General features: G+C 40.5%; 2 protein-coding genes across 2 annotated transcripts; both read right to left on the bottom strand.

Annotated features, from left to right (window-relative positions):
• Positions 1–5,171: 5,171 nt before the first annotated feature.
• On the bottom strand, positions 5,172–10,709 carry LOC306791241 (sodium-dependent neutral amino acid transporter B(0)AT1-like; the record flags this gene model as incomplete). The annotated part of the gene is made up of 12 exons (XM_079287872.1): positions 5,172–5,381; positions 5,487–5,649; positions 6,318–6,477; positions 6,571–6,775; positions 6,883–7,039; positions 7,134–7,262; positions 7,348–7,460; positions 8,550–8,660; positions 8,775–8,956; positions 9,077–9,214; positions 9,649–9,789; positions 10,511–10,709. 12 exons carry the CDS (start codon positions 10,707–10,709, stop codon positions 5,172–5,174), a joined length of 1,908 nt encoding a protein of 635 aa, XP_079143998.1.
• A 1,708-nt stretch (positions 10,710–12,417) lies between these two features.
• LOC306791177 (sodium-dependent neutral amino acid transporter B(0)AT1-like) lies at positions 12,418–18,979 on the bottom strand (the record flags this gene model as incomplete). Its single annotated transcript, XM_079287815.1, has 12 exons — positions 12,418–12,624; positions 12,729–12,891; positions 13,010–13,169; positions 13,870–14,074; positions 14,171–14,333; positions 14,433–14,561; positions 14,665–14,777; positions 14,856–14,966; positions 15,925–16,106; positions 16,199–16,336; positions 16,553–16,693; positions 18,781–18,979. 12 exons carry the CDS (start codon positions 18,977–18,979, stop codon positions 12,418–12,420), a joined length of 1,911 nt encoding a protein of 636 aa, XP_079143941.1.
• Between the last annotated feature and the right edge of the window lie 197 nt (positions 18,980–19,176).

Raw genomic sequence — 19,176 nt, 5'->3', positions numbered from 1 at the left:
TGTCCAAACCAAGGTTGTGACAAAGCGTTACATCTCTGAAAACACCAGTGAACTATTTATTCAGAAGTTCTCCTCCACACCAGCCCTCTCTTGCCTCTCAGTCAATTAGCTTGTAGATGGCTTCAATTTTAAAGTTAAAAATATTATTGATGCCATTGCACCCACTAAAGTGAAGGTTGTCTCGGGTAAGCAAAGATCTCCTTGGAGAAATGCTACGCTGGTCAAAATGGAGAAACGAGAGTGTCGGAAAGCTGAGCGCAGGTGGCGAAAAACTAATCTCCAGGTTCACTGTGACATCTATGAAGAGAGACTTTGCAATTATAATTTGGAACTTAGAAATGCAAGGCAGTCATTCTTCTCTGACATCATAACCAAAAACAAGAACAACACACGCGCCTTATTTGCTACCGTCGACAGGCTAACAAACCCTCCAGTGTCGGTAGCTGCTGAACTCCAATCCACCTGGGCATGCAATCAATTTGCCTCCTTTTTTACTGACAAAATTCAGAAAATTAGACAAGCAGTCAGTGCCTCCACACCAACCACAGGATATGTGTTGTCCCGATCTCTGAATAACATCCATTCAAATATCATGACACAATTTCATTCAATCGACCGTAGAAGCCTAGAAGACATTATACAACATCTGAAGTCATCCTCCTGCTGCTTGGATATTCTACCAACACACTTTTTCAAAAATATTTCAAACTGCATGACCACTGATCTTTTACAAATTGTAAACACATCCCTTCTCTCAGGTGTCTTCCCACAAGCCCTAAAAACTGCAGTTATTAAACCACTCCTAAAGAAAGCTAGTTTAGACTCCGCAACGATGAAAAATTATAGGCCAATATCAAACCTCCCATTTTTGAGTAAAATAATTGAAAAAGCGGTTTTCCAACAGCTGACCGACTTCTTGACCGTAAATAACTGCTTTGATGTTTTCCAGTCAGGCTTTCGACAGCACCACAGCACTGAAACTGCTCTTGTTAAGGTTTTCAACGACATCCACTTAAACATAGACAATGGCAGAAGTTCAGTCTTAGTGTTACTAGATCTCAGTGCTGCATTCGACACGGTCGACCATGCCATACTCCTAGAAAGACTAAAAATCTGGGTGGGACTCTCTGGTACAGCACTTAACTGGTTTGAATCCTACTTGAAGGGCCGAGAATACTTTGTGTCTGTGGCTCATTACACATCGGAGCTGACTAAAATGACATGTGGTGTTCCCCAAGGTTCAATACTGGGGCCTCTTCTGTTCAACATCTACATGCTTCCACTAGCTCAGATTATGAAAAACAACAAAGTGTGTTATCATAATTATGCAGACGATACACAAATCTACATAACTATGTCACTAGGGGACTATAATCCCATACAAGGGATAACTGGATGTGCCAGAATTTTCTTCAATTAAACAAAGATAAAACAGAAGTAATTGTTTTTGGTACCAAGGACGAACAATTGAAAATCACCGCTCAGCTTCAGTCACTGATGTTAAAACCCACAAACCAAGCCAGAAATCTAGGTGTAGTTATGGATTCAGACCTCAACCTGAACAGCCATATCAAGACAATTACAAAATCAGCCTACTATCACCTGAAGAATATATCAAGGATTAGAGGATTTATGTCTCAACAGGATTTGGAAAAACTTGTCCACGCATTTATCTTCAGCAGACTGGACTACTGTAACGGTGTGTTTACAGGTCTCTGTAAAAAGTCCGTCAGAAAGCTGCAGCTGATTCAGAACGCTGGAGCTCGAGTCCTCACTAAGACCAGGAGGCTGGACCACATCACTCCAGTTCTGAGGTCTTTGCACTGGCTTCCTGTCCAACAAAGAATTGACTTTAAAATCCTGCTGTTGGTTTACAAAGCACTGAATGGTTTAGGGCCAAAATACATCTCTGATCTGCTGCTACCTTATGAACCATCCCGACCCCTCAGGTCGTCTGCGACCGGTCTACTTTCTGTTCCCAGAGTCAGAACTAAACATGGAGAAGCAGCGTTCAGTTTTTCTGCTCCACATATCTGGAACAAAGTCCCAGAAAGCTGCAGGTCTGCTGAGACCCTCAGCTCATTTAAATCAAGATTGAAGACTTTTCTGTTTGCTGCTGCCTTTAATTGAACCACATTCAATTCATATATTAATCAATTTCCTGCATTTCTGCATTTTACTACTGCATTTTATTTCTTGGACTGTTTTTTAATGTTTTAATGAATGCTCTTAATTGTTTTTAAATCTCCTTTTCTTTTGCCTTATGTTTTGATGCTTTTAATGGTTTTATGTGAAGCACTTTGAATTACCTTGTTGTTGAAATGTGCTATACAAATAAACTTGCCTTGCCTTGCCTTGCCTTGCCTGAGTGATTCACCCCTGCTGTATGTCCTGGGAAATGGCACTGAGGTATTTACCGCGACCAATGATACCTGAACCAAAGCTATCAGGAGCTCATTACAGTCCATGTTGGGTTTTGGAACGTCAGCAAGGTTAAGCGGAAAAAGTTGCAACCGTCTTGATAATGGTTAATACGTCACATGAGGTTCCTCCACAAACACTTTTCCCTGAAAGATGAGTTTGATATTTATGAGTTTGTCTGGGAAATGGAGCATGGTATTGGCTATTTATTCACTATATCACCCCTCTTAAGATCACAAGGTCTTCTTCATGGTTAACAAGCATATACGTCATACATTGCAAAAAGTCTGACAGAAAGAAAGAATTAAACACTACTCAGAGGCAACATGGTTCCCATCATTGCTTATCTTAGCAATCAGGCTGTGCCTTTTCCAGTCTTTGAGAAGTCTGATTGTTGTATTGCGGAGGGATCTACTAAACTATCTTATCAGTCTGTACAGGCACATGTAGTCCATTGAATTTAAAATGCTGACATCTTTCAGTAGTTATGAAAATGTTACAAAGTAGAGGAAGGGATTTCGCTGTTTGAACTCGTATCGTAACATTTTTCCTGCCGTGAAACTGTGAAGCAATTCGGAGTGCATATAAACCTTATCAGTGTTCCGATGCTTCTTTCTAATGCTAATTATTAACCAAAGAAAGACTACTGTCGGTGTTTACGGAGGTGTGTATACTGAATGGTGATCTGTAAAGCCATATCAAGGGTTACTTTGAGGATATTCATAAAAGCAGGGAGCATCCTGGACAGGTCATCAGTCAATCACAGGGCTAATACTGTACATCCATGTTTTGAGCTCATTCAGACACCATGAAAAACCCTGCACAGAAACATTGATATCAGTTGAACAGATCCAAATTATCGAATTTCATTCTAAAAATGGTTGTTAATGAATTGATTGTCCACCGGTGCTGTTTGTCGTTTCCATTATATCGTTTGTTTCCACCACTGTCACTTGTCTTGTCTTTATTTATATATGATTTAAATATGATTGTCACAGAAGTTGCACTTTGAAAACACATCAATTTGTAGTTAAATTTGAGATTTATTTAACTATTTCCGTAAAATCAAGTAAAAATCTTCAGCAGTTGAAAAAAGACCGAAAAATCTTTATTAAGAGGAGGTAGCTCAGAACTTGCCCTCGTTGATCATGATTTTTATGATGAAATAAAGTCAATGTTAGCATAGAATATTTCAATACGTTTATTCAGCTTTTCTCAAAATATACAATTTAAAACATCTCATGAACATCTACAATGATTCTATACACTCTTATCAACACGTTGGCAACACAAAAAATCTCCTCAGCACACACACAAACACAGTATGTTAATCAAAAAATGTAATCACTTTAACAAATCAAATTTTAACAAAGTAAAGCACACCCCACCATGGAATAAATAATCTTCATTGCACTGGTCTCTTGTTTTGCAAAAGGTATAAAACACCAAACTTTAAAAGCAACAGTGTAATGTTCTTCTCAATCTAGCCGAGTGTCATACATGTTGACATTGGCAGATACAGTGTTGAGCTCAAGTTTATTTATTGTTTTCTTGCAGCAGCATCTCTGGAATAACTTGTACACAGCATATCCTGGGATCATAAGACTAGGAAGTCCAGCCAAAATGACGATGATAGCGTAGACCCAGGGTGGATAGGGTAACGGCTCCAAAACCGGGAAGTTTTCCTGTGACACAACAAAGATTTTAAAATAATCATATTCTTCAATAAAATAATATTTTTTTACGTGATCAATTGAGGAATTATGTGAACAACAGTTGTAAAACTTACCGAGCTTGGATTCCAGGTGATGTATGTCAGTGTGGCATTGATTTTGGTGACAAAGTAAAACACAAAGATGACGAAGACAATCAAAGGGCTGACCACTCTCCATGTGGCCTGCCAGAAGATGTTGGGTTTGTGTCCAATCATGAACTCAATGTCTTCGTTAAACCTGTGAAAGGAGGTAGATCTGATTTAGGACAATTTGGCTATGCTGTAATATTTGAAAACTTGATCAACATGGCACATACATAAACTTACACGTAGGCTACACCAACCATCTCACAGAAGGCGATAATGAGTAGAGGGATGGAGCCTGCGTAGCTGTCAAAGAGTGCTAACCAGTAATTACCAGACCGCAGAGCAAAGATCAGCGCGACCAAGAAGGATGAGAAGCACACAATCCCTAAAATCCCAAACAAAATAACTCATTATTGACAATGTTCTGAACCGTTATTCCGCTGTAGAAATGTATGTAGTGTCAGCATACATGGTGACCTGGCCCACCAGATGGTGGCCCACCAGATTGTACGGATGAGACAAAGGAGATATGACATGGTAATTATTGAGCTTTAGAGGTGCTGGTCGGCGTTTTTTTGTTGTTGATACTTTTATTTTTCAACATCTTTCCTTTGTTTTCAGCCTTTATGGTAAGCTAAGCTAATTGGCTGCTAGGTCTAGTTTTATATTTAGTGCACAAACATAATACTGCTATGGATCATTTCCCATCATCATTTAATGTACAACATATACTTACATGTAAACTGCGACGCAGCAAGAAACTAATATCACATCATGTCATTCAACAGAATGACATCATTTTACGGAAGAAATTTACCTCTACTTCTCTCAGATAAAAGTCAGTAGTGTGCTCTTCTGTTGTTGTATAAGGCATACAAAACACAATAAAAAAAAAGACAATATCTATTTTGCTGAAAATATTTTGTTTTTAAATAAAGGAAAAAGCTATCTAGAACTTCATTTTGTCACTCATTTGTATTTTGGCAGAGATCGTGTCCAATGTGTCATCACTGTAGTCCTTCTGATTGCAACATTTCCTCTGGATGAATTTGTAGAGGGCGACCACTGGGATGGCTAAACAGGGAATTCCAGCCAGAATGAAGATGATGATGTAGATCCAGGGTGGAAACAGACGAGGTTCAAGGGTGGGAAAGTTCTCCTAAAGAAATGTTAAAATTTACACCAATGTACGACACACGAGAGGTCTAATTCAACACATCTAAAATGGTCTTTTGACTTAAACTATTGTGATGAGCACACTTACCGCCTCCTGGTCCCACACCAAATAGGTGAGATTCTTGGTGACTTGGGTTACAAAGTAGAAAACCAAGATGACGACCATAATCAGTGGACTGACAAACCTCCACGTCACCTGCCAGAACATATTGGGCTTGTGGCCGATCATAAACTCGATGTCCTCGTTAAACCTGTTTGGAAGCAATAAGAGGGGGATGTAATGTCAGCTGAGTGTGTATGAAAGCATCCATTAAAGACAACCTTGTGCTTATGCTAGATACAGTAAATAAAGCCACCTCCGGGGCGTTGTGTGCGTTCATCGTGTTGAAGCTGCACTGGACTTCAAGGAAATAAATCTCCAAACATGGAGACAGGGTGAAACAACAATATTTTGCTTCTTTATAAGTAGCGTTTTTACCTCTTTTATCAGCAGTATTATTGAATCAGAGCAAAAAACACATTTTCCACATTCCTCACCATAGTCTTGCTACATGACACACTGTACTTCTTTATCTCTCCTATGATGTTCCATGGTCAGATTACGGTGATCTGTTATGTCTTAGTTTGTTTCAACTGCATTACTCACTGGTATTCAGACACCCTCATTGGCCTGTCCAGCAGCTGTCTCTCTCTTATGCTTGTATGACAATAAATATACTAAGAGTATACAGCCATACTAGCAACTCTGTGAGGCTACACCTACAGTATATGGGATGAACTGGTATGTTTATCACATTAGTTTAGCATCTTAGTGTGATAGCAATTGCTAATTTGCATTTAACACAAAGCTGCTGGCGTGGCTAAAAAAGCCATTCATTTGGACTCTCTGTACCAATAACCACTTCTTGAATAGACTCACCTATCCACGCCATAGATGTACATAACAGAGAACATTTCACAAAAGCCAATGACCAGAAGAGGGATAGAGCCAGCAAAGTTGTCAAAAAGAGCTAGCCAGTAGTTTCCAGAGCGAAGGGCAAAGATGAGCCCAAGAGCGAGGGATATTATGCAAGTCAGACCTGAAAAAAAAACAATGCAAAAAGTGGTTACACGCATATCTAGATCAAACGTACTCACCCTGACATGAAAAACTAATTTATCAGAAACATTACCACAGAGAACTTCTTTGGGCCAACTTCGGGGCAGCAATTGGAGGTCCTGCAAAGGAACCACCACTCCCTCTATGTTCCCGAACATAGTTGAGAGGCCGAGGCAGAAGAGCATGACGAAGAAGAGAACCGCCCACAGAGGAGAAATCGGCATATTGATGATGGCCTCTGTGAACACGATGAAGGCTAGACCTGTTCCCTCCACACCCTGAATTGTACACCAAATATATCAACCATTCACCCTCTGTTAAAACATTTCAATGAGATAAAAAACAAAAAAAAACAATTCTAACATCTAAATACTTTAATTCTCACCTGACTGAGGAAAACCTGAAGATCACAGGTCTGTAATTGCAATCCTTGAATGATATCTGGATTTGTCTGGTTGAGTTGCGACAGAACCCCATTGTAGTTGTTGTCTGTGATGTTGTTTTCAGGGTAGTTAAAGGCATTCATCAGCTTCCAGATGTTGCTGAAAAAGAAAAGCCCAGTGAGATGTGTTCAGTCTTCAGAAGTGAATCCAAATGATTGTTTTAAAGGCTTCTTTTGTGAGATTTGAAACTCACTCAGCTGTGCAGTCGTCAAAGTTTTGCGTGGCCCTGAAGCCGATGATGGAATAGATAACTGTCGCGGAGAACACTGAGGTGAAGCCATTGACTATGGAGATGATAACAGCATCCTGCTCGCAGTTGTTGCTGAAAAAAACAATTGCGATCATGTCAGGACAAATGTTCAAAGGAAGGCTTAATGCATAACTGTGCATGTTAGGCAGTAACTCACTGAACAGAGTTGTAACTGGAGAAAGAGATGAGACCTCCAAAGGCCACAGAGAAGGAGTAGAAAACTTGAGCGCCTGCATCCAACCAGGTTGCTGGATTCATTAACTCATCTACCTGAAAGAGAATCAAAATATATAAACAGTACAATTGAGCTGTAGGATTCCCATGCTGATTATTTCCTGTTGTGACATTTCTGCTCTTCAGAAGTGACAGTAAACACTCCTACTGACCTACTGTTCTGGCCGCTGTTAATAATTAATATGTGTATTACTGTAAACCAGGATAATCAATGAGGATGTAGCAGAAGGGAGCATTACCACTTCGTGTTCACTTCGTGTATTCTGACCAACGGATGTGAAGGCCCACTCTGGCTTTTAGTGTGTCTAGATTGGGTTACTGATCACCCCCCGTGGCTGATCAGCCAACCCGATCTATTGTTGTTGTTTTCCTTTTTGCTTATTTTTGTTTTATTTCCTTTCTTGAGAACCAGGGCCTTTTTATAATTGTGTGATTTGTCCCTGTAGGAGCTGCTAAGCCAAGGTGGTGGGGTTGGTGCTTCCAGGTGGTGGTGTCTCCCTTTGTGTGCTGTGTCGTTTGGTGTGCCCCGGGTTGAGACCCTCACGTGTGGTTGTGTGTGTGAGTGTTGTACACGGGTGATCGGGGTGCCTCCTCTTTCGGGATCCTCACCTGCACTGGTCCACCTTGCCACTGGTAAGCCGCAGTCCTCCTCTTTTTAAACGTATAACGGCTCTTTTAGGATTTTGTGTATGAACTGTAAACGGTGCACTGTTTAGTATAATAAAGATAATTTTGTATTGGAACCACGTCTCCTGCTCATTTGTATAATGAACCTGAGTGTCTTTTGGAACCTGATACAGATCAGGGGATAAGTGAATCTTTAGGTGCAACTCCTAGGGTGGCGTTGTTGTGCGCTCTAAGACAGTTAATCCACGTTTCGCCACAAGGAGTTGACTGACATCATAAAAAGTAATCAATCAATCAATCAACTGCCAAATTGCACACGCTTAGCGTTGTTTTTAAATCTTTTGAACCAAGTCCAAGTCACGCCCCGAGTCAAATAGCAACACTACGGTAGTATGAAAATTACAACAGGACAAATTACACCACACGCTTCTTTTTTTCTTTTTGCGTGATATTAATTATACCGACAAATGTTGGGGTGGTGTGTAAAACTGTGCCTACATCTGGTGTGAACAGGAACTTGATTCCCTCTACGGATCCTTTCAGAGTCAGTCCTCTGATGAGGAAGATGGTGAGGACCACGTATGGCAGAGTGGAGGTGACGTACACAGCCTGAGAGAAAACAAAAATGACGACATGATCCAAAGATATATCTGTATCCTTGAACAAACGCAAGCAGGCGTCACTCTTGCATCGGATTATTCAGATGTAATGTGACATTCAGACCTTTCCAGTGGTCTCAATGCCTCGGATGCAGCAGACATACAGCACAGTCCAGGCAGCCAGCAGGGATAGCGCTATCCACCACTGTACACCGCCAGACTCATCAATAGCTGTTGAAGTGTTTAGAGTCTCTCTGTACCAGAAGTAGTCGACAGTGCTGCTCCGAGCACACTCCTCAACCAGACCTGCAAAGGAGGAGCAGGCAGCAACTTGAGCAACCTTAGAAAGAAATGTTACCACAGACTGTACAGCAGATTCATTTTTTTTATTTTTTTTGACTGTTGTCTTGATGTATGAAGGCATACCTGTCCTGTTAGCATTGAGAGGACATTGACTCCAAGGCAGAGGATCTTGAAAGGAGTTGAAGAGATACCACATGATCCAGGCCATGATGGTGTTGTAGTACAAACCCACCAGAAATGAGACAATCATGGATGCAATACCTGCAACAAAATGAAACAATTTGTTTCTTCTGAGCAAAATAAAGAGTCTATGGCCATTTCTGGCGGCTCTGTGAGGCTGTACTTGCAGCAGTGCTACGAGTTAAATGCTAACTTTTACACGCTAACATGCTCACAATTGCAAGTCTTACATACTTATGTTAGGCAGACATACATGTCTGTGTCAAATTTTATGGAACTCCATCTAATAAAACCACAAAAGTGTTCATGGTGGTGACGGATAGAGGAAAGGGCAGAGGATCACCAATGTCAGTACAATGTATCATCTGGGGACCATGAAAGCCTGCACCAAATGAATCCAGTAAATAATTGTTTCGATATATCTGTTGGAACCATGCGATCGATTGACGTACAGACAGACATGTCGGCCCTGGAGCAACAGACCCTAATGTGCATGCTTTGTTTTTTTTACCCACCAATTCCAGTCAAATATGGGCTGATAGAGCTCCATACTCCCATGCTGCCCTTTCTCAGGCGCTGACCGATGGCAAACTCCAGGTGCAGCAGCGGGATTCCCTCCAGGACGAGCAGGATGAGGAATGGGATCATAAACGCGCCTAAAGTACAACATTCACATTGTCATAATGAGTTAACAATGTGTATATTGAGTATAATCAGCACTTTAATGAAGGCAAGTAAATATTCAACGGTCGGCTTCATTCAAAAAGTGTTCCCATAAAGACACCCATAAACTGTAAAAAGCGCACTGGGCACTATATAAACCATGAATAACACGCACACATTGACTTTTACATATCATTCGAGCTTGAGAAAGTAAAAGTATATAACATCATAAGTTTCAATGTGTACCAAAGTTTCAGTTGATATTAATGAGCAAATTTATTTTAAGTTTTCAAGGACCATACATTGATTGATTATTTTTAGACCTCAGTCTAACAAAAAGCCATTTCTATTATTTGTATGTGTTCGAGAGCAAAATCCAGAAGTCTAACGATGTGTACTGCTACACATACTGCATCTCTCTCGCTCTGTAAATATATAACAGCACCTTTAAACACAATTACAACATTTCTGAGAAAAGATTCTTATTTTATAGATCTAAACACTCAGTTTTAATGACTAACTCTCTTCAAATGTGTCATTTAATGTGTTACAATCCACAATAATTATGGATCTTTTGTTGGTTTCATTTTGATTAAATTCGGAAAAGCTCTCCTCAGTTACTGAAATCGGGTAAATACACATTTAGATCCTTGTAATAATTCACACACACACTGCTCATTTCCTAGCAACTCAGCAGAACTCGTCCCAGCCTACCTCCTCCATGGCTTTGACACAGGTAAGGGAACCTCCAGACGTTGCCGAGTCCCACGCAAAAGCCCACACAGGTGAGCATATACTGGGCTTTGTTGTCCCATTTTGGCCTGTCCCCTGCCTCCTCCTTCTCCATCTTCTCCAGGTCCCCGTAAGAGGGGATTCGATCATCCAGTCCTGGGTTTGGTAGCTTCAGCTTCATGATGGCTCCCTGTGTGTTCACTAAACTCAGAAAGTGTAAAAAGCTGCAGTTGAGTCTCCCTTTCGTAACCAGTTGTTGGTTTTGCTACTTCCCTGTGAGCGAGGGGATGCGTCCGGCTCTCTCACAATTTCCTCTGTGGAAACTGTTACTGATTCTCCATGAACTGTCTCTCCCTGAGTGATTCACCCCTGCTGTATGTCCTGGGAAATGGCACTGAGGTATTTACCGCGACCAATGATACCTGAACCAAAGCTATCAGGAGCTCATTTCAGTCCATGTTGGGTTTTGGAACGTCAGCAAGGTTAAGCGGAAAAAGTTGCAACCGTCTTGATAATGGTTAATAGGTCACATGAGGTTCCTCCACAAACACTTTTCCCTGAAAGATGAGTTTGATATTTATGAGTTTGTGTGGGAAATGGAGCATGGTATTGGCTATTTATTCACTATATCACCCCTCTTAAGATCACAAGGTCTTCTTCATGGTTAACAAGCCTATACGTCATACATTGCAAAAAGTCTGACAGAAAGAAAGAATTAAACACTACTCAGAGGCAACATGGTTCCCATCATTGCTTATCTTAGCAATCAGGCTGTGCCTTTTCCAGTCTTTGAGAAGTCTGATTGTTGTATTGCGGAGGGATCTACTAAACTATCTTATCAGTCTGTACAGGCACATGTAGTCCATTGAATTTAAAATGCTGACATCTTTCAGTAGTTATGAAAATGTTACAAAGTAGAGGAAGGGATTTCGCTGTTTGAACTCGTATCGTAACATTTTTCCTGCTGTGAAACTGTGAAGCAATTCGGAGTGCATATAAACCTTATCAGTGTTCCGATGCTTCTTTCTAATGCTAATTATTAACCAAAGAAAGACTACTGTCGGTGTTTACGGAGGTGTGTATACTGAATGGTGATCTGTAAAGCCATATCAAGGGTTACTTTGAGGATATTCATAAAAGCAGGGAGCATCCTGGACAGGTCATCAGTCAATCACAGGGATAATACTGTACATCCATGTTTTGAGCTCATTCAGACACCATGAAAAACCCTGCACAGAAACATTGATATCAGTTGAACAGATCCAAATTATCGAATTTCATTCTCAAAATGGTTGTTAATGAATTGATTGTCCACCGGTGCTGTTTGTCGTTTCCATTATATCGTTTGTTTCCACCACTGTCACTTGTCTTGTCTTTATTTATATATGATTTAAATATGATTGTCACAGAAGTTGCACTTTGAAAACACATCAATTTGTAGTTAAATTTGAGATTTATTTAACTATTTCCGTAAAATCAAGTAAAAATCTTCAGCAGTTGAAAAAAGACCGAAAAATCTTTATTAAGAGGAGGTAGCTCAGAACTTGCCCTTGTTGATCATGATTTTTATGATGAAATAAAGTCAATGTTAGCATAGAATATTTCAATACGTTTATTCAGCTTTTCTCAAAATATACAATTTAAAACATCTCATGAACATCTACAATGATTCTATACACTCTTATCAACACGTTGGCAACACAAAAAATCTCCTCAGCACACACACAAACACAGTATGTTAATCAAAAAATGTAATCACTTTAACAAATCAAATTTTAACAAAGTAAAGCACACCCCACCATGGAATAAATAATCTTCATTGCACTGGTCTCTTGTTTTGCAAAAGGTATAAAACACCAAACTTTAAAAGCAACAGTGTAATGTTCTTCTCAATCTAGTCGAGTGTCATACATGTTGACATTGGCAGATACAGTGTTGAGCTGAAGTTTATTTATTGTTTTCTTGCAGCAGCATCTCTGGAATAATTTGTACACAGCATATCCTGGGATCATAAGACTAGGAAGTCCAGCCAAAATGACGATGATAGCGTAGACCCAGGGTGGATAGGGTAACGGCTCCAAAACCGGGAAGTTTTCCTGTGACACAACAAAGATTTTAAAATAATCATATTCTTCAATAAAATTATATTTTTTTACGTGATCAATTGAGGAATTATGAGAACAACAGTTGTAAAACTTACCGAGCTTGGATTCCAGGTGATGTATGTCAGTGTGGCATTGATTTTGGTGACAAAGTAAAACACAAAGATGACGAAGACAATCAAAGGGCTGACCACTCTCCATGTGGCCTGCCAGAAGATGTTGGGTTTGTGTCCAATCATGAACTCAATGTCTTCGTTAAACCTGTGAAAGGAGGTAGATCTGATTTAGGACAATTTGGCTATGCTGTAATATTTGAAAACTTGATCAACATGGCACATACATAAACTTTAGGCTTTGTAATCTCCTGTTTAAAACTTACCTATCTATTCCATACACGTAGGCTACACCAACCATCTCACAGAAGGCGATAATGAGTAGAGGGATGGAGCCTGCGTAGCTGTCAAAGAGTGCTAACCAGTAATTACCAGACCGCAGAGCAAAGATCAGCGCGACCAAGAAGGATGAGAAGCACACAATCCCTAAAATCCCAAACAAAATAACTCATTATTGACAATGTTCTGAACCGTTATTCCGCTGTAGAACTGTATGTAGTGTCAGCATACATGGTGACCTGGCCCACCAGATGGGTTGTTACACAGAACCATCTGAGAAGCAGTCATTGGAAACTGTACGGAGGTTCGTAGCAGGTCATTGGATGAACCATCTGTCAATCAAACTCTTACCAAAGCCAGTCAGGAGAAAGCATCTTCTCCATCTAGAAAAGCCTTCAGTGTTCTTTATTCTTCTTTCAATGAGAACATACTCTCCAGTTCTGATATAACTGATGCTATTGCAGTAGCTACGCTAACCTCATTGAAGTTTTTGACCGAACAGTCGCCTCTCTGTGTCGTCTCGCACACACCTAAGCCACGGTCGTAGCTGCCAGTAGCTCCTTACAGGATGCTTATTGGTCCGCTCACAGCCTTGCCGGACACAGCGACACCGTCACTGAGAGTCAGTTTCCTGTGTCTGTGTTACATGGATTTTGCCACTACCCCGCTCCTTTAGGAGACAGGCAGCAGGTATATTAACTCCAGTGGACTTGGACGCAGATTATGATCAATTATTTCGCTCCAAAGTAAACATTTGACCCATTCCTCTCAAGCCACATATCCTCCAAAACATTCTTGCGATTGGTAACATGCAAGGTAACACACATGGGTCTATAAGATCACTTACCTGTGAGCACCTCTTTAGGACACTTCTTAGGAAAGATCTGAAGGTCCTGCAGGGGAACCACAACTCCCTCTATACTTCCAAACATGGTGGAAAGCCCGAGACAGAAGAGCATGATGAAAAAGAGTACTGACCAGAGGGGAGAAAAAGGCATCTTTGTGATGGCCTCAGTGAACACAATAAAGGCCAGACCCGTTCCCTCCACTCCCTGGAAAACAAGTGCACAATCATTCACAACACTCAATGCATTTGACTACTGAGAATGAAATACAAACATGATGCCTCCAAAAAAAAAAAATCATACCTCACTGAGAAAAGTCCTGAGGTTGCAGGTGTTAAGGTCCAGCCCCTGAATAACCTCTGGCCCCGAAATTGTGCCGTTGAGCTTTTGCAGCATTTCATCATAGTTGCTCTCTGTTATGGCTCCCTCACCCAAATCAAATGCATTCAGCAGCATCAAGATGTTTCTGAAAGAGGAAATGTAGGAACATGAGCGACAGAAAAATGGTTCTTTACTTTTGCCCTGATTAACCCAAATAAATTGACGTAATGTTCCATGCACATACTCATTAAGGCAGGCATCAAACTGCTCCGTTGCCCGGAAGCCAATGATGGAGTAGATGACTGTGGCAGCATAGATAGAAGTGCAGCCATTAATAATGGAGATGATGATAGCATCTTTCTCACAATTGTTGCTAGAAGGAAAGTACAAATTCATAGTTTTATTTAACATTTTTGCAAAGTTTGTTCATCTCAGCTGATACGATTAGATGCCATGTAAACCGAACATGTACTAACTGAATAGGGTTATAGCTGGAGAATGAGATGAGACCTCCAAAGGCCAGGGAGAAGGAGTAGAACACTTGGGCTCCTGCATCCAACCACGTTGCTGGGTTCACCAACTCGTCTAGCTAGAAATCAATAAGATCATCAGCAGAGTGAAATATCTTCCATGCTATTGGCAGGGAGAACGTAATTAAATGACGAACATCTGGTGTGAAGAGGAACTTGATTCCATCGCTGGATCCTTTCAGAGTCAGTCCTCTGATGAGGAAGATGGTGAGGACCACGTATGGCAGAGTGGAGGTGACGTACACAGCCTGAGAGAAAGGATAGAGACATGGTGGAAACTGTACCTTTTTAAAATATCGTCATATTATCTTTGAATAACTATGGCTTCCGTAAGAAACAAATGATATTACTCAAATCGGGCACTGTTGTCCTACAGCTATCGTATTAGGTTAGTTAGTAGCCGAATTTTGCAAATTCAGGGCCACATTTGTTGGAGACCAGGAAGCAGGGCAAAACAGCTCGCCTGGCTCTTTCAAAAGTTCATTATTTTATTCAACCTTTATTTTTACATTGGGGTAGATAGACCTCATTTACAACACAGCCAAGTAACAAAAAAGAACCAAACAAACAATCACAGCCACCAAGAAACAAAAAAAGAAATAAATAATATTAGATCAGAAGTTAAATTGGATGAATTGGATGAAATGAGAAATGTAAATTGCCCTAAGGATGAAAGTGAGAGAGAATGTTCTGGATGTTAATCCATGTTACAGGTGCCCAATATAAAAACTGGATTTGCAAAGCCCAATAAAAACAGCTGGCACCTGCAACATAATCCAGTCATATAAGTTCAATAAGGAAGCACACTTAAAGACAACAATGAAGCAAATTAAGGAGGTAAAAAAACAGTTCGGGTCTTATAAATAAATAAAACCTAGTGTCTGTCATGCCTTTCAGAGAGGCAGGGCCATCCAACTTTAGCATCCAGCTCACAATGATGAGTATAATTATCTCCAGTAATAAATCTTAATGCAGAGTGATAAATGGCATCCAAGGTCTTCAGAGTCGCAGCCAAAGCATTCATGTGCAAAGCGCACCGTAATCACATACTGATAAGAAAGGAGGAAATGAGAGGGAAGTCTTCTGGTTCAGATAATTCCCTTCTTTACAACATTTTACACAGCATTTGAATATATAATAAACATTCAAATGAATGACAAATCTCTGCTGCCACAGTGTGCAACATTAATGCCATTGATGCCCTACCTTGCCTGTGGTCTCAATTCCTCGAATGCAGCAAAAATAGAGCACACTCCAAGCAGCAGCCAAGCACAGCACCATCCACCACTGCAGACCTCCAGCCTCCTCTATAGCCTCTGAGGTGTTTAATGTCTCTCTGTACCAGAAGTAGTCCACTGGAGAGCTGCGTTTGCATTCTGACACGAGACCTACAGGAAGGGAGGAAATCAAGTTGTTTGAAATGGATCGTAAAATATTAAGGCTCAAGGCTTCTTTTTTTTTTTTTTAAGTGGTGACATGCCTGTAAGGTTTTCATTGAGAGGACACTGGCTCCATGGCAGTGGACTCTGGAAAGAGTTGAAGAAGTACCACATCACCCAGGCGATGATGGTGTTGTAGTACATGCCCACTAAGAACGAGACTGTCATGGACGCAATACCTGTAATAGAGAGAGAAAATCAACAGTGTGACGTCTTGCACCACAGACATGTCTCATGATTCTCGCATGCTTTGTAATAATGTAGGTGTTAATGGACTTCCATAGTAGTGCAAAACGTACATGAGGATTTGACAAGTGTGTCCAACCAAAAAAAAAGATGTTAAAGCAAGGCCTTTCATTTATTTTGGACGAAAACTCACTCTTGCATGCACTCACCAACTCCAGTCAAGTAGGGGTGAATTGAACCCCAAACCCCTACGCTGCCCTTTCTGAGGCGCTGGCCGATGGCAAACTCAAGGTACAGCAGTGGGACCCCCTCGAGGACGAGCAGGATGAGAAAAGGGATCATAAAAGCACCTGGGGACACACCAATATAAGCTTAGATAACTGGAGACATGTTAAGAGATAGCAGAGATACACCTTGTTTACTGCAGCCACGTGTGATTGTTTTAACATTAGATATTCTCTGTACACCTCAACACATAACAATGGTGTATCATTTAATATGCAGTTATTAATTGTGCTCAAAGTTCATTTCATACAGTTATTAATCCTTCAAAACTTTATTGCAGAAACAACTACACATACAGTATACTGGCAACGAAACAAAAAGGGATTGACATGAGCTTTAATTGTCTTTATTGTCATGGTGCAGCATCAAGGCTGAAAGTTCACTCTGCTATCAGGATTCAGATAGCAGAACAGAACAGCTGATATAAAAAAAAGCTGAATCACACATCAAATTATTAATAATAATTTTTTAATTCTTGAGGAAGAGGTTCTATATTCCAAATAAACAAGAGATTGATTGTTGAGAACTGCCACTTTGGTCCAGACTGCAATGCCTTAACAGCTACTGTATCAGTTGCCATTCAATTACAGACATTCATGTTCCTTAGAGGATGAAGCTTACTGATAATTGACAATTGATAATGATTTCCTGGTGTCTTGACTATTGTCGTGACATTTCATTTGGCACAGATATTCTTGTTCTTCACAGGATGAACCCTTTGCTAATCCCATAACTTTTTATCTCGTGTCATCAAGTTTTTTTCCCATTCACAAAGTCAGCTGACCAGAAGTCAGTGTTTCTTCCCTCCAGTCACAATTTTCCAGCTCTAAATATCAGCATGTACCGTGCTATTTTGAGCCCGACGCCCCGGTTTTCGGGGGCTGTGGAGAAAATCTAAGCATATACTGTCGAAAGAAATACACTTATCGGGAATGAATACAATGCATGTTATGTCGAAAGAGGGGTCATTCATTGAAATCGACCAAGGGCTGCTGACTTACAGGTCCTCGTAGACACAGAGGAACTGGAGTCAGCAAAACTCCATGACGCAGAGACACACAGAGAGGATTCTTGCTCTCAAAATGAAGCCAAACTGCTGTATTTGGATGTATTGAACACCATTAGTGATAAAACAAGTGACATATATAGTTATAGTGTATAAAACTAAAATGGAACAGATGTTTCCAAAATGACCATTTTGGTGACCTCGCCTAACCTCTCTGTACTAAAACCTCTCTAATTTTGGTCTGCTTCAATTTATCAAGGTAAAGCTTTGCAGAGAGACTGTTCACATATTGTGCTATGATTTGGGAGAGGTTTTAGACTTGCAGCTGCATCATTCCAAAGAAATAATAACAATAAAATGCTTTTTGTTTTTCAGGCGAACCTGAAACTTTTCAATTTGAGCTGTGTGCCATCTTCATTTACTATTAACCAGTCAAATATAGACTCATATCTACACATCTGAACAAATCTCACAAGTGTTACCTTTATTATAACATCAAAGTTATTAAAATAGACCGTGTAGTTGCAGAAATACACTCTTTGTAGTATGGGTATGCAATTTTCGAGCAGAGGCCTAAAATAGGGCTAGGGCTCAAAAGGCATCAGTGGTTCTTTGCTGTAGAGTTTATACCTTTATACAGCATGCACTCACCTCTGCAAGTTAATATTTAACCTAAATCACTTTGAGTGCAGATATTAGGATCATAATGATGCATCATGGTTGTATAGTGCCACTTTGAATCATGGTGTGTTTGCTCAATGCGTATGCTTTTATACTTTTAACTCACACCAGAATCATGTCTGCAACAAAAAATGAATGCACCCAACCAAAGAGGTTGTCATGAATTATTAACACGGAGGACATCATGGCAACATGAGTGTTGCTAACAAAACTTCTTGCATTTTATTTTCATTTTAGGGCCAATTTAACACAATCATGTAAGCTATCAGAATCACCACATTTCATTTAATTTATGTTATTTTTTTCCATTTTTACAACTAGCAATTATAATTTGATGTGAACATTTGAGGCATGAGACATGATACCTGAACGATTTTAAGTGCTTTTCAGTTTTCACTTTCCACTCTTTGGGACCGGTTTATATGCATTATTTTCACAGTTTAGCTACAGATAAGAAGAACCTACCTCCTCCATGGCTTTGACACAAGTAAGGGAACCTCCACACGTTGCCAAGTCCCACACAGAAGCCCACACAGGTGAGCAGATACTGGGTTTTGTTGTCCCATTTGGGCCTGTCCCCTGCCTCAACCGTCTCCATCCTCTCCAGGTCCTCGTGAGAGGGGATCCTCTCGTCAAGCCCAGGGTTTGGAAGAACCAGTCTCATGGTGTCTGTGGAGTTATTCCAGTCTACAGATCAAAAATGTCGGACAGGCGAAGCTGGGAGATTCCCAGTACTGCTGGCTATCAGAGAACTCAACCTCTGACAGTGTGTGTGTCTTGCACATTCAAATTATCTGTCCATCTCACCCATCAACTTAAAGACACATGGGTGTCAACGTCATAAAATACTCCTACCAACCA

This window comes from Melanostigma gelatinosum, assembly GCF_949748355.1.
Source record: "Melanostigma gelatinosum genome assembly, chromosome: 17".
Taxonomy (NCBI): Eukaryota; Metazoa; Chordata; class Actinopteri; order Perciformes; family Zoarcidae; genus Melanostigma; species Melanostigma gelatinosum.
Note: the sequence above shows the minus strand (reverse complement) of the source record. Positions and strands in the feature narration are given on the sequence as shown.